The 15783-nt window shown below is 44.8% G+C and overlaps 1 protein-coding gene across 7 annotated transcripts in view; it reads right to left on the reverse strand.

Moving 5' to 3' along the window:
- The window catches only part of Nav2 (neuron navigator 2), a 715292-nt gene that overhangs the window by 381183 nt on the left and 318326 nt on the right, over positions 1-15783 (reverse strand). For 5 of the 7 annotated variants that reach the window (XM_070032725.1, XM_070032727.1, XM_070032726.1 and 2 more), the window contains exon 1: positions 1236-1616. The exons of 1 other annotated variant lie outside the window; for it this stretch is intronic. In XM_070032725.1, the coding sequence (XP_069888826.1) occupies positions 1236-1493 (258 nt within the window). In that variant the 5' untranslated portion in view covers positions 1494-1616. Of the gene's footprint in view, positions 1-1235; positions 1618-15783 lie in introns of those variants that run through there. One more of the 7 variants, XM_070032731.1, reaches the window with a different exon arrangement.

Genomic DNA, 15783 nt, shown 5'->3' on the forward strand with positions numbered 1-15783 from the left:
TCTCTAACCCAGTGTTCCAAAAGTCTGCTTACAATTAGCTTCCAGCTCCAGTGCCTCCATCAGAAAGGCTAGGAATGTGTTGAGCACTAGCCTCTGATTGAACAAAGCTCCAGGAGAAGGTAGAAACCATGTCAGCAGAGAAGTGCCTGCCAAAAAGGTCAGCTGGTGTGTTGCCACTTCCCCCATACCAGCCCCAAACCACCTCCCCTTCTGACTTCCCTTCCCTCCTGACCAGGACAGTCACATCCGTTGGGTCAGTCTGTCCCCAAAAGTCCCTACTGACTGGCTGCCAATAAAACACAAGCGTGCCCCTTCTCCCTTCTACCAGAAGAGGGGGAGAAATGCAGCAGGAAGGGCAGGAGGCCAAGAAAACCTGATTGGCCCTTAAGGATTTCCTTAAAAGAGATTGCATAGCCAAAGCCTGTTACCCAGCCCAATCGGGTGATGCAGCCTCTATCTGGAAAGGTAGAAGTCACCATTTCTCTTCCAGTCATTCTCCCACTCCCACTTCCCAAGTCACCTTAGGTACCAACACCAGGATCTACCACCCAGAAAGGAGGGGCTTAGCTTCAAGCCGCCATTCTGAGACAGCCGCCCCCCCCTCCACCCACCCCCACAGCAACAGTCAGCCAAGACCTTAGGAGTCTCCAGCAGCCTGCAGTGCCAGCACCTTGCCAGAATCCCTGCTTCCTAAGGATGGAGCCGGAACAGGCCATCTTCAAGCCAAGAGGAGAGCAGGTTCACTGCCAATCCCACGCCCTGGATCTTACAACCAGACCAGAGAGCTGGCAAGCCAAATGAAGCTTCAAACCATTCAACTACAGGGATAGAACCTCTTCGGAACCCACAGACAGTTGCAAATACCATATAGTCCCTTCTTGGGGTCAAGACATTTCTAGTGCCATATACGCTTTGGGGGAAGATCTTGGCAATCTCCCATCCCCATCCTTCCCAAAGATGGGTAGGCGTGCCAGCACTGCTCATCTCCTCGCCCAGCTCCTTAGGTGAACCTCTGGCACCCGGGCCACACCCACTGGCCAGCCCTCACTCCTTGAGCATCCCCCCACCCACCCAGTATGCCACCCTAAGGGAGGTGGTTCCCTTCCTCACCCGCCCTGTAGCCCTTTCCCCCCACCCCTCCCAATGAAGTATTACCCCCTCCCACGTAAAGTATTAACCCATTCCTCCCAAACGGTGCCCCCCACCCCCACCCCCTAGCACAAAACACCTCTCACCTGGGTATCGAACCCGTTTTCCACCGAGCCGCTCTTCCGCAGCGGGAGCCCCTCCCCCGCCGGCTCCTGCAGCGCCTGCGATTTCAGCGGGATCTGGCTGGGGTAGGCGGTCTTGCTCACCTCCACCTTGCTTCCCAACTTCAGGTAGCAGGGCTGGGGGCCGGTCCGAGCCGGGGGCACGTGGAGGATGGGTGCGGCACTGTGCACGGGTTTGGGCAGTCCCGACTTCATTTTGGAGGCTACCAGGATGGCCGGCATCTTCTCCCGGGGCTTCGGTTTTCCCAGCACGTCCCTGGCAGCGGCGGCGGCGGCGGCGACCGCTAAAGGCAGCGCGGGCGGCAGAGCAGGCGCCGGGCCTCGGCCCGCGAGGCGCCCACCACCGGCGGAGGAAAACAAAACAAAATACAAATAAAAGAACCCCCGGGTCTGGGGGGGGGGGGTACGGGGAGGTGTGGGGGGCTCCGGCAAGCTTGCCTGCGGGGCGCCGCTCACGGCGTCCGGCCGGTCCCACCGGCTCGCGGGCTGCCGGCCGCAGCGGGCGGGGACGCCGCTCCGGAGCGGCGGGGCTTCAGGAGCTCTGGGCGCTCCGGGTTTGCCGCCGGTGGTAATCTTCCTCCTGAGAAGCCGCGGCGTGGACGCCCATATTAACTTGTCATGGCATCCGAAGTGAGGAAGCCCCTTGTGGGAAGGACGGCGGCGGGGACGCCGGGGACGCCGGGGACCGGGACGCACGCGTCTCGCTCCGGCGGGATAGGGAAGGCAGGAGAGAGAGGGAGGGCTCACGGAACCCCCCAGACGTCTCCCCTGAGAGGCGGCTGCCGCTCCGGCTCGCGGTCACCGCAGTGACACCCGCGACGCAGTCGAGGCGCAGCGAGAGCCCCCCGAGAGGTCTCTCCCCGGCGTGACAGTCGGTCACCGCAGCCCACAAGCCCCTCAGACCGACAGCACCTTAAGCGCCCGTGGCTCTGCACATGCTCCGTGCGCCTGAGCGCAGCGCAGGCGGTGGCCGTGGGGGGCCCCACGAGACACCCCCTCCCCTGGACGCACGGCTGGCGGGCTTGGGCAGGGCTGCGCTTGCGAGCGGCCGCCCGGCTCCCCGGGAAGACAGCGCTGACTGCGGGGCTCTGCGGAGGGAAGGCCGGGCTGCGGCTGGCGCGGCTGGAGCGCGCGCTGACAGCCGCGGGCGGGTCCCGACACGCCCACCCGCCCGCGGTTCGCCAATCAGCGGACGCGACTCTCACTGCAAAGGGGGCGTGGTCTCAACTCCCGGCCGCAGCCTAAACTCCGGGGGCCGCGCTTGGCCTCCAGTACAAAGCAGGCTTGGTGGCCGGGCTGCGGCACGGCTTCCCGCCGCGCACCTCCCGGCGGGGCGGACACCCCCACCTCCCCGCCGCTTTCTTTTGAAAAATGCCCTTTCGAACGCAAACGCCCGCCACGGAGCTCCGGAGCTCCGCCGGTAAGGGTCAGGGGAAGTTAGTTTCCGTTTTCCAATTGCACTGGTCACCTCAACGGTCGGAGTCTTCCCGAGGCACGCCTGGCTGCAAACCTCGCTGTCCCCCATTCCGGCGCGGCCACGCCGGTTCTTCTTCTCCCGTCGCGAAGGACACGCTAGCCATGTCTCCTCTTTTCTGCCTGCTCATCCAGGCTCTCCCGACAGATGCCAGGTTTCAAAGGCTGCACATTTCACTGATACGTGGGTCAGAGAAACCTGCCTACCCCCCCCCCCCCCCCCGCTGCCCCTCGAGAGCTCCTTCCTGCAGCCTACCACGGACTTGTAATTAGAATGGCCTGAGAGGCTGTGTGACCCTGGCAGGGAAAGCCAGACCTTGCTGTGTTGCATGCAGGTACCCCTCCCTGTAAGCACCTTTGACCTACTAGCCCCGCAACCACCGTCCCCCACCCCCCTCCGCCAGGTTCCTTGGTTTTAATTCCCTAGAGGACTCCTCTTAGTGACTCAATGGGTTCCTTGCTTACTCCAAGTCATACAACATGGAAGGCATCGAATGATCCAGGCAGGCCAGAGGCCTCATGACTCCTGAATGACGATTTCCCCACTCGGAACAACAATCTGGATTTGAATTTTCATCCTTGAATGTTCGATTTTCACATGCAGGAAAATGGTGATTTGACTAAACTAGATTTACTTACTGGACTGTTATCTGGATCAAATCAGAGTGCACAGCTGTCATTTAGCACAAACCCAAGAAAGTTGTATGTCTGGGTTGATTTTTGTTTTTGGGGTTTGCCAGTACTGGGGCTTCAACTCATATACTGGTCATTGTCTCCTTAGCTTTGTCATGCAAGCTGGTGCTCTACCACTTGAGCAATAGCTTTACTTCTGGCTTTTTGCTGGTTAGCCACAGATAAAACCCCTCTCACAAACTTTTCTGATTAGATTGGTTTCCAATTGGGATCCTCAGATTTCAGCCTCCTGAGTAACCAGGATTACAGGCATGAGCCACTGACAGCTGGCTTTGTAATTTCTATTTTTAAATTGCAACTATTCCTCCCACTTATAATCTCTAGAAGCCATTTCCCCACTTTCTGTTTCTGGGGTGCAAGTTGCCATTTTATGTCTAATGCCCTGATCTACAATGCTGATAGCATTCATTTATAACTATACAAGACACTGTAGGCTGGAGGTGTGGGTCTCCCAAAAATGTATACTGTAAAACCTTAATTTTTATTGTGACAGTACTAGGAGTTGGAGCCTTTGGGAAGTATAAGTTCCTGGATGCAATCAATGTCCATTGTAGAAGAGGGAAGATAAATATGATATTCTTCTGCCTGGGTGGATGTAACCAGAAAGCAAGAGGAATTGGATAGTGTTGTCAGCTAGCTCTAGCCTCTGGGCCAATGAAAAATAAACATTTGTTGTTTTAGTCACCCAATGTGTAGCATTTTTGTTACAGCAGCTTCCTGTTCAAGATACTAGACTTTGAAAGCAACCACCTTAGCATTAAGAAATAAGAAGATGCCTTCTTAGTTTTGCCAGCTCCCCCACCCTCCTTATCTTCCATTCATTTTGGTACAAGCACTTTGTGTTCCATGCTTTCTATTCTAGATAGACTCAAGCACATGCAGCCCTGCATGAAAGCCTGTTGTAGTTATTGCCTTCTGAGTAGTCCATGGCACTTAACACTTGGCCCCCTGACAATACCTCTTATGCAATTGTTTTGCCTTATTTATCTTGTTAATATTTCATGAAATTAGGATCTACAATTTAATTTCCATAGATTTCCTCAGTATCAACTGTAATGCTGTAGATAGAACAGCTACTCAGACTTATGAATGAGAGAATGATGTTAACAGCACTTAAACTCTGAATTCTGATTCTCACAGATGGTGAAAAATTGTAGAAACATACAAAGATACCATTGTCTTTCATTTCTAAAGACCATGGAGCTATTCCCAAGTATTCCCATGGCTCTGATGCAATAGTTCCCTAGGTAGGGTCCCCAGAGCAACAGCAACCACATCACCTGGAAACTTGTTTCAGAATCCCCATCCCAGGTCTGGGCATGGAGATGCACCCTTGTAATCGCAATTTCTGAGGGGCTGGATGTCAGAGAACTGTGGTCTGAGTCTAGCTGTACCTAAAAAAAAAATTAAAAAGGGTCATGTCCGTGGTGGTTGAGGACTTGGCTAGCAAGTGCAAGGCCCTGAATTCAAAGGAATCCTTCACCTTACCTACTGCATAAGAAGCTCCCTAGAGGTGGAGCTAGGGGAGGAGTGAAGGCAGCAATCTTTAAATAAACCTTTAGTTCAATGATTTTTGTACAGTAACATTTGAGAAGTATCCTAATGAATGTACCATGTATTCCATGCACATCCAGGGCTTCTCAAACCTTAATCTGTATGGAATCACTGAGAATCTTGTTAAAATACAGGTTCAGATTCAGCAGATCTACAATGGGGCTCATTCTGTTTTCCAAATAAACTCCCAGAGTGATGGTTTGGAGGTGACACTTTGGGTAGAAAGTTTAAGACACAAGCAGTAGAAGTGTTTCATCTTCAGGACTATCTGTACTTAAGTGATTTTCACATCACAATATTTTGTTTTTGTTTTTGTTTTTGTTTTGTCGGTCATGGGGCTTGAACTCTGGGCCTGGGCACTGTCCCTCAGCTCTTCAGCTCAAGGCGAGCGCTCTACCACTTGAGCTACAGTGCCACTTCCGGTTTTCTGGTGGTTTATTGGAGATAGGAGTCTCATGGTCTTTCCTGCCCGGGCTGGCTTTGAACCGCGATCCTCAGATCTCAGCCTCCTGAGTAGCTAGGATTACAGGCGTGAGCCACCAGCGCCCGGCCACATCACACTGTTTAGCAAAGGATTTGGGGGCATGGGGAGGGCAAAACTATTTAGTTGGAAACAGCAGAATGGTCAACTGATGTCTGCTATAGGTAGAGCAATGCAAATAATGCCATATTATATATTTGCCATTTGGTTCAGTGGAAATTTAGAATCAGAATTTAATTAAATTTTCTACCAAGCTTGCATTTTGGGTTCTGAGATAAAAAAGTACAAATATAAAAGATGGTGCATACATTTCTTTGTTTAAAAAATACTCTGTAATACTCTAGGATGTAGCAAATAAATGAACATTCTGTTTAACTAAAATCTGGTAACTTTTTATACTTCTTGACTGAAGACAAATGCATTTTCTATTATTTTCTAAATTTCTATATTTTTTGTTCCTTCAATAACATTTGCTTTTCCCTAGAATATTTTTCATCCACATTTTATCTTTCGTACAACATTTTTTCTTATCTAATGAAAAAATAATTGGTCACTCAAACTAGAAAAAGAGGGGGAAAATAGCAAATGAGAAGCAAAAATATAATTAAATGGCTCTTTTAGCCAGATGCTAGTATCTTACACCTACAGTCTTAGCTACTCAGGAGGCTGAGTTTTGAGGATCACAGTCCGAAGCTAGCCCAGGTAGGAAAGTCTGGGAGATTCTATCTCCAATAAACTTTCCCTCAAAAAAGCCAAAAGTGTTGCTCTGGCTCAAATGGTAGAGCACTAGCTTGAGTAAAAGAAACTCAGGGACAGCACCCAGGCCCTGCTTGAGTTCAATCCCTAGGACTGGTGCACACACACACACACACACACACACACACACACACACACAGAGGCATGGGCACATGAACACGCACACACACATGATTCTGGATCATCTCAAATTATAAAAATGGTCTATAAGTTTACTCCTTACTGGATACTGTGTTATTATGAAAGAAGCCATTTTAAGTCAAAATGGCAAGCACTGATAGCTAGAGAAGTTTCTGATTTAGACAATGGCAAGCTGGAAAGAGCCCAGCCTTTTAGAAAACATTTTTATGACCATAGACTTATTTGTAAAGTCTAAATATCCCAGTGCTTATCCCCAGTCTGACAACTCTTCATTTTCTTTGACTCTAAACTTTCAAAGTCATCCAAATATCAACGGTATGCCAATTCAAAACTTATTACCAAAGTTCACAGGACAACAGAATGATCCTGAGTTTAGATGTTCCCTGGTTGTAAGATCCATTGTCTCTGATCTTCAGTGTCAGCCACCAGTAATTAAGCTGAGTACCAACTGAGCTTCAGAGATTATCTAAAAGTGATCAACCTCACCAAGTTATCCCTCACCTAAGTTAAAGATCCCATGAACTTTACAACTGGGGGGGGGGGGGCGGCAATGAGGAGGAGGGAAAGTGTGAGAAAAATGAGAGAAAGGGTAACAATGTTTGACAAGAAATGTACTCACTATCTTACTTGACAAGAAATATACTCACTATCTTACATATGTAACTGTAACCCCTCTGTACATCACCTTGACAATAAAATTAAATTAACAAAAAAAGATTCTATCTGCCTGATATCAGAAGAAGACGGTCCTTTGAGGACATCCAAACCCCAACAGTTACCCAAGATTGCAGAGATTGGTAATGGCGGGGTGGGGAGGGACAAAAATCAACATTCCTGGGACCCTCAAATAATTTGTGAACAGTTGAGGGGGCGTGTTGTAAGTCTCTGGAATGACATAAAAATGATATAAAAGTGAAACATTCATGAGCATGTTTGGATTTTAAAAAACTCACACTAGCTTATTTAAAAATGTGTTTTTCTTTTATAAGATGGTGATCTATAATACATATATCAGAGATGGTACAAACACTCTTTTTCAGTGGCTGAGTTAGAGACCTCACCCACCCTAGACTATGGTCATCTCTTTAGTAGCCTGATTATCTTCTCTATTCACTGCACTGTGAGCCCATTTTCCAAATTTTTCTAGATGGGTCTGTTTGCAAATCAATGTGACCAACAATGCCCTCAGACTAAGGATCCTTCACCTGAAAATGCTAGAGTGTTTATTTATAGGTTCTCAAGGAAATGGCCCTGACTAAAAGCCAAACAAACATATAGGAAACCATTGGTTAATTAGAGGTTCAATCATTAATTCAACAAACACATCATCGAGAGCCATGTATGTGATAGGCAATAGACACATGATGGGAAACATAAGAAATAGTTCTGTTCCCTACTGTCAGGATTCCAAGGATGATATAGCTACTGTTTCTGTAAGCTATCTCATGAGCTACTAGGGGAAGCAAACAATGAAATTGATAAATGATATGTATAGCCAACACCTCAGAGATACAGTCTAAAGTATACCATGATAAAACAAAAGAGGGTCAACTATTCACAGAATTATCAGCTATGTTGATTATTTAACTTATTTTAAAAAATCCAGAAGAGTTCTGGAGATAAATTTTGTGTTTCCACCCTAGCGTTGAAGCTATGGGTATACTCTGCTGCTTTTGCCAGTCCAAGAAGCATTTCTTTCTTTAAATTTTGTCTCTTCACAAAGGATTTTGGCAAAATCTATACTCAATGAAAATGTGGCTGAAGAAAGTGTAATCAGACTGTGACTACTATAGGGGGGAAAAGGCGGTGTATATAAATCTTATCAGAGGGAAGATAAAGCAGATAGTACTTCCTTCCCAATGCAGGTGCCAGAGACTGAGCATATCGGAGGTCATGCTCTTAGACATACTTTAGTGATTGGCTAGATATCCAAAGAACAGCCCAAGGGGCCAAGCAATATTCTTGTCTATCTGAAAGAGAAAAACTGATTTCCATGAAAGATACAAAGGGCCTGGAAGAATGAAGTAGTCAGAGCAATATGAATGAAGAGACTCCACAGAGGAAGCAGAGCAAAATATGTTAGCTTTTCATCACTTTGACAAATATCTGAGATAAATCCACTTAAAAGAAGAAAGATTTATTTGGGCTCAGAGTTTCAGAAATTTCAGTCCCTGGTAGCTTGGCACTATTGCTCTCAGCCTATATCAGCCATTTACATCGTGGCACAGACTGTATGGTGAGGTGAGCTGCTCATCTCAGTGTCCATAAAGCAAGAGAGAGAAAGGGGAAGGAGTTCCGGGATCCCCAGTGACCTTACTTCCTCCCCCTAGATGCTAACTCCTAAAGCTTCCACCACGTCCCAAGAGCACCAGCAATGGTGGTGAAGCTTTGAATACATGTCCTTTGGTAGAAACTTAATCAAATCATAGCACATAGTAAAAACCTTTCCCTCAAACAGCAATAAAGCTGATGTGCTTCTAAATACTTTGAACGAGTACGTTTTTCTTCTAGGGGAGAAGAATTAGAAACAAAAACTAACAAACTAACAAAGAGCTAAGTTAGGAATCTCAATTTGTTTTGGAGAAGAAAGAGAATAGGTAAAGACATAGGATATGAATGAGATCCTGAGTTTGATGAGGGAAGACATTCATTCAGAGTCAAGGATGCCCACAAGAAGGCTTTCCCCCACTCTCCTTTTCCTCCACTCAATAAGTAAGGTAGAATTAAAAAGGAAATTTGAAAGTATTCTGACAAGGCTTTGGAACCAGAAAAAGATGCAAATAAAATATGAATATCAAATATATGTGTTGGCAAAGAGGTAAAATACAAAAAGATGAAAATGTCTAGGCTTTCCAGCCTATGCAGCAGGCTGTAGTTAAGACAGTACTCATAGGCTGGGGAAGGCCTTGTATTTGGTGGCATAGGTGTCATCTAGAACTCTGCCTGCAGGAAGTAAAGGTGAAAATGAATATGTCCACACATGAGGCTGTATCCTACCTGCAAGATTTTATGGTTCATTGTTATTCCTAATTCTCTACCCACTTTTTCACTACTGTACATAAGGGGGAAATTTTATAAACAATTGAGAGCTCTATTTAATACAGTTTCAAACTGATGCTTTAACAAATTATTTCACCTTCCATATTATTTCTTCTGCTTCCTACACATCAGACCAGACAATCAGAATTGACTCAGAATAATAATGACTCTGATAAGAACTATAATTTGTGAAGTTATCCTTACTGCATGCCTGAGACTAAGTTAAACAATGTACATACATTATCTCTAATTCTCACAACAACCCTATGAGATAGGTGGTGATTGTTAATTTCATTTACAGAAAAATGAGGCCCACAGAGGTTCAGTATCTCACCTAAAATCTCACTGAGAGTTTGGTAGAAAAAGAAGATTTAAGCCCAAGGGCTTAGGCTCTAGCACCTGGACTCTGGATACTAACTCATATACTATAAAAAGAATAACATAAAGATGATAGTAGAAATGATAATGTAATTCTCTGTTCTCTTCAGGACAGGCCCAGGTCCTTCCCTGGACCAATGAAATGAGACTCTGCAGTGGGGTCTAGACAGTAGTATATGGGCAAGGTTCTCCTGGTGAAGACAAACTGAAAAATACTTTTTTATGAAATGCAACAAAAGCTTTCATCTCCTGGCATTTTACAATGAGGTATTATTAAAGTAAGCATTTAGATAATTTTAATCAATTTTAACAGAAAATATCAGGTCTTCTGTTACTTTATCAACCACATACTCTTATTGAGAGAAAACACTCAGCCAGTGTAGTTGCCTGTGCAAACCGAACATAGCCAGGTAACTGCCCAAAATGCTGCCCCAGTGTCGTTCTGTAGTGGCATCAATCAGACTGACATTGCTGGGTTGTTACTGGGTGTGGGGCCTCCAGGGCCCTAAGCTACAATGCTCCCTAGGCTCCCTCATTGCATTTCCTCTTTTGGTTACTGCTGTCATGCTGGAAACCTTCATGCCTACCCTCTGACTCTGCCCAGGCATGGAGCCTGGTGAGCATCGCATTGCATCAAATTGCTGGGACAGGCTCCTGGCCAATGTCTGACCCCTAGGGAGGGGCGGGAGCCCAGGGAACAGGACTCTGGGAGGAACAAGTTAACTCTTCAAGGTCTGTGCTGGTATGAAAAATCTCAACAGTAGATATCTTTAAAAGATTTATAGTTTTAGTATCTATTTTGTGATCCCCTTTGTTTAAATGTATTTCTCTTAACATATATATATATATGTATATATATGTGTGTGTGTATGTGTGTGTGTGTGTGTGTGTGTGTGTGTATAATATGCTTACTGCTATGATTAGTGTGCTGAAATATTTAGGTAAGTTTAGAGATAAGTATGTTTATAAAGAGAAGTGAAAAGAGGGAAGGAAACACATCAAACTGTTAAAGTGGTTACTCTTTTTTTCTATAGAATCCAACCTAAATTAAATTTTAATTTTAAAATGTATATTGTTCATGGTATAATTAATAAATGAAAATTCAGGAAACAATGGAAAATTGCCCTAATCTTATGTATATATAAAATATATCTATGTATGTGTATACATACATATATACTTTATCAATCCATGTAAGCATAAAAGTATTTACATTTATTTCTTTATTTTATCTATTAACCTATCTATCTAGCTAGCTAGCTATTTATTGTGCTAGTACTAGGGATTGAACTCAGTGCCTGGACGTGGTCCCTTAGATTTTTTTTGCTTAAGGGCAGCTCTCTATTTGAGAGCTTCTAGCTTTTTGGTGGCTAATTGGAGATGAGAGTCTCATGAAAAAAAAAATAGTCTCCTGCCATTCTTACCCAGGCTGGCTTCAAATCTCAATCTTCAGATCTTAGTTTCCTGAGTAGTTAGGATTACAGACATGAACCACCACTGCTGGCTAAAAGTGGTTACTTCTAAGAGGCAAGATAAGAGATATTCTGTATCATTCTTTTTTTTTAATTTAATTTTATTTTATTTGAGAACATACTGTACAGAGGGGCTACAATTACATGGGCAGGATAATGCATACATTTCTTACCAAGCATTGCAGCCTCCTCCTTTGTTTACCCTTCACCTCCCTTCCCAGCCTCCCCCCTCCCCCCACAATTATACCCAATTATACCAATTATACCCCCCTCCCCCCCACACCGACATGTATCATTCTTTTAAAGGAGTAGAATTGTGGGTGATTTCAAATTCTATTTCCCTGGGATTTCTTGGTATGGTTTTTCAAACAGTTTCATTTGTGTAATCTTTCATTTATTCAGAGGCCAGTTAATAAGCCCAATTATGTATAAATGTCAGTGATATGGTGACATGAATAAAATTAGATTAGATTCTTCTGTCCTCTAGCTTTTTAGCCAAGAACAATGAATCCCTTCTCCAAACAAACAAAAAAAAAATAGCTACCCAAAATGGCAATGCTGTCTCAGTTAAAAGGTAGTAATGTATGGAGTAAAGTAACTGATGAGGAGGTTCTCCATAAAATAGCTGAGACCCTCATTCCAGAGGCCCTTCCTGTCCTCCCTTCCTTCTGGGAAGCAGCTCCTAACAGAAATGCTATGACCACCCTTGAGCAGAGGGATTAGGAAATCAATTCTTTTCTGACTGATCTACCATCTAGGCTTGGTCAACAAGCATGCTGGCCTCAAGACAATTCTCTGCAGAAAGAGATGGTGAGGATAGTGAGCCCAAGCTACCTAAGGTGAAACCTATTCGACATGTGAGAAAGGGAATTCTAGCTAACTCTACTTGTTGGCTGAGTTCCAGGCTGGTTTAAAACCTGTCAACAAAACAGAGACACCCATGGGGCTCTTTCACACTCAGAGATTCATCTGAAGCTCTGTGATGATCACAAACATCAGTATTGAGTTCCTCTTCTCTCTCTGTCACTGTCTACCTTTGTCTCTCTCTTTCCAGCCCTTCAAGGCTTAAAGCCTCAGAGTTTTACAGGTGAAAAAGAACAAAATACATGGAATTTGTCTTTTCTATTTAGGCTTAAGATAATGTTTTACAATCAGTAGGTCGACACTATTAAATTATTTTCTAAAAAAAAATTGACAACTTTCTTGTAGCCATGTGGCACACGAATTTTAGATACTCATGGATAAATTTATTAGACTCCCCACCTCCCACCCTGCCCTGGGCTCCACATAGCCTGGAAAGGCCTCAAACATGGACGAAGTGTGAGAGAAAGGCACTCTGGGATGTGCGGAAGACTAGCAAGTGGCATTCTCCTGCTAGCACTAAGAACATCTTTTCAAAGTTGGCAGTGGTGAATACACTCCCATTCAGTCTTTTGCCTGTTGTGTTTCTATACTTCCTGAAAGGACAAGAGGAAGGCTGAGTTTGGGGATGGTAAAAATCAGTTTTCAATGGCAGCTGGTCAGCAAGGTTGACTTCCTGTGAAGTTATCAAAGACAAGCTTCAAGAATTCACTCCTTAGGACCCTTTTAGCTCTTTCCATGCCTTGGATCCTATGGGTCTCTGCTCAGTGCCATCTTGTTCTTTAGTCCCTGCAGAAGAAACTCCAGTAGGCTCCATTGTCACACTACCTTTTGCTTCCTGGTTCTTTTCTGAGTATAATGAAGGGAAAGGCCCCAGCAGTTGGAATCTATTGACTGATTGGACAAGGGTACTTTACTTCTCTGATCCTCAGTTTCTTCATTAGTAAAATGAGGATCATAGTGAAAAATATGTCACTGGATTTTGCAAGTGTTTGAGATAATAGAGATTGAGAACTGGGTATAAATCTGAGAACTATCATTCATTATTGAAATGATATTTTAGTGTTTCTAAATGCCAAGCAACATGCTAACTGCTGGCAGTATAATGTTAGCAAGAACCAAAATTATTTACTTTGTTCTTTTCTTAGCAAAATGGACAAACATTACACAAGCACTTCAGTGAACATATGCTGACAAGTGAGGTAAGATTAAGAACTAAGCAGATTAAGAACTAAAACCCTGGGGTGCCAGTGGCTCAGGCCTGTAATCCTAACTACTCAGGAGGCTGAGATCTGAGGATGTTGGTTCCAAACCAGCTTGGGCAGAAAAGTCCCAGTGAGACTCTTATCTCCAATTAACCACCAGAAAACTGGAAGTGGCATTGTGATTCAAAGTGGTAGAGTGCTGGCCCTGAGTGAAAAAGCTCAGGGACAGTGCCTAGGCTGTGAGTTCAAGCCCCACAAGTGACAAAAGAAAGAGATAGAGAGAGAGAGAGAGAGAGACAGACAGACAGACAGACAGACAAAGAGAGAGAGAAATGGAAAGAAGGAAGGGAAGAACTAAGACCCCTTCACATTGCAGAGGCTATGAAAGCTTCTCTGGAAAAGTGATGAGTGGGGCATAGAGCAGCCAGGCAAAAAAACGGAGCTTTCATTCTTATCTTTCAGTATGCATGGAGTGCAGGATCCCATAGTGAGGGGCAGAGAAATAGTTCCCCAATCCCACAGTATCAAGGTTTCAGTTGCTACTATGGAAGCCATTTAGTGAAATGGAAAGAGTCCTCTGGATGTACAGAGACATTTAATTGGTTGTGTGATCTTGGCCTAGGCACACAACCACTCTGAGCCTCAGTTCCTCCTCCATGTCATTACCTCTCTCCTGGAATTTGGTTCACCAGACAGTCTGTAAAGCAGGAAACAGTAATTAGAAGGAAGATGACTTGGCAGTTTCACTGCATGAGTCTGACTATATGAGTTTCAGCTGTGCCATTTATTAGTAGTGTAATCTTGGACAAGTTATTTCATTTCTCTGCCTAAGATTTCTAACCTGTAAGAAGAGGGTTATAATAATATCTCACCCATAGAGATGCTAGAATGATTGAGCTGATATATTTGTCTTCAGTGACTGAAACATTGTCACTGATGTTATTAGGATCATCCTATTTCTTTGCACATAATATTCATGCTACAAGTCCTTCCTTATCTACTCCAGAGTTATCATATGACCTGCTATTGTGTGTATTTGTGAATGTGTGGACATTTCCATTGCTAAGATGGGGAGTATAGGACCAGGACCTGACACTCTGAGCCCAATGGGATCCCTATCCTTCTGAGAAGGGCTCACAGGAACTATCCCACATCATGGGAAAGTAATTGGTATCCCCAGAACTGGGACATCCAGAATGAACCAGGCAGGGCAAAGAGGCAAGAGAGAGGCTGATGGAAACCTTTTCATGAACACTTTAATGGTCTTGGAAGAAGCACAGAAAAGGCTCAGCTTCTATTAGTGTAGCCCAGGGCCCCCAGTGGTCATCCTCGTCTGTCCTTCCACCGAACTTGATTCACAAGGAGTTGAAAAGCCAAGCTAGGAGCTGCCTGTTTTTTTTCTCACCCTAGCCATCTATTTAAGGTGCTGTACCTATGTTTCCACTATGGCATGTGAAGCGCAACCTGTCAAATCCTTGAGGTGCCCAAGCCATTGTCCAAGGGAGATGCTTCTTCCTGGGAAACAGGCTTTGAGTTCAGCGACTGCCTTTTTATGTTGGTATCTTTCTGACTTTTCTGACTCTGACTGAAATCACCAAACACAGACCAGACCAGGCACCATGGTAACCCAGGTACAAGAAGCCACTAGGATTGATGGCAACAAAACAGTTATGTGCCAAAGTCTTCATCTCATTTAGTTTCTTTGAGCAACACTTGGGATTTGAACTCAGCACCCTGTATTTGCTAGGCAGGTACCCTACCACTTGAGCACATTCCCCAGCCCTTTGAATAATAATTGGAAGTAATGTTTTCCTGTTTTACAGATGAAGAAACTGAGGTATACATAGCTAAAGAAGTAATTTTCCTAAGGTCTCACAGCTAGCAAGCAGAAGGTCTGGGATTCAAATCCTCAGTTGTCAAATTCTAAATTCCATACTTATTCTACAGCACAATATTAGATATCAGCAATCTGTCACTAAGTCCCCAACTGTGCTCCTTGTTTACTGAAGTTGGGCAAATCATTGCTTCTCAGTAACAGGGTCACGGTTTTAATCAGTTGTGGGCTACAGGGTGACAGGTCCTAGCCAGCTTCCCTTGCTCTAGTAGTCCCTCAACAGATGGCAGGAAAACAGGCCCAGAAGACCTGGGAAGGAAATGAATATTCTGCCTTCTTTATAAGGAAGACGGCTAAACCACCATCTGCTGGAGTGTAGGTATGGAAAGAGATCTGGGAACATCTGGAATCTTCTTTGTGCTTTTCTCTCTCCTCCTCCCTTTTTTTCTCCCTACATGCACACGCTCACACACATACACGATTGTATGAACTGTCCTTATACAACTTGAATCTGGCAGGAGAGCATGCCAAGTGAGGTGTTGAAATCCACAGAGTCATGATTTGGCACCTGGGAGCACTTTTCAGCACTCTGCAATGACAGCTTATTCATCCTCACAACCCTTCC

Source organism: Dipodomys merriami, unplaced genomic scaffold, assembly GCF_024711535.1.
Source record: "Dipodomys merriami isolate MVZ:Mamm:240054 unplaced genomic scaffold, mDipMer1.0.p SCAF_21, whole genome shotgun sequence".
Taxonomy (NCBI): Eukaryota; Metazoa; Chordata; class Mammalia; order Rodentia; family Heteromyidae; genus Dipodomys; species Dipodomys merriami.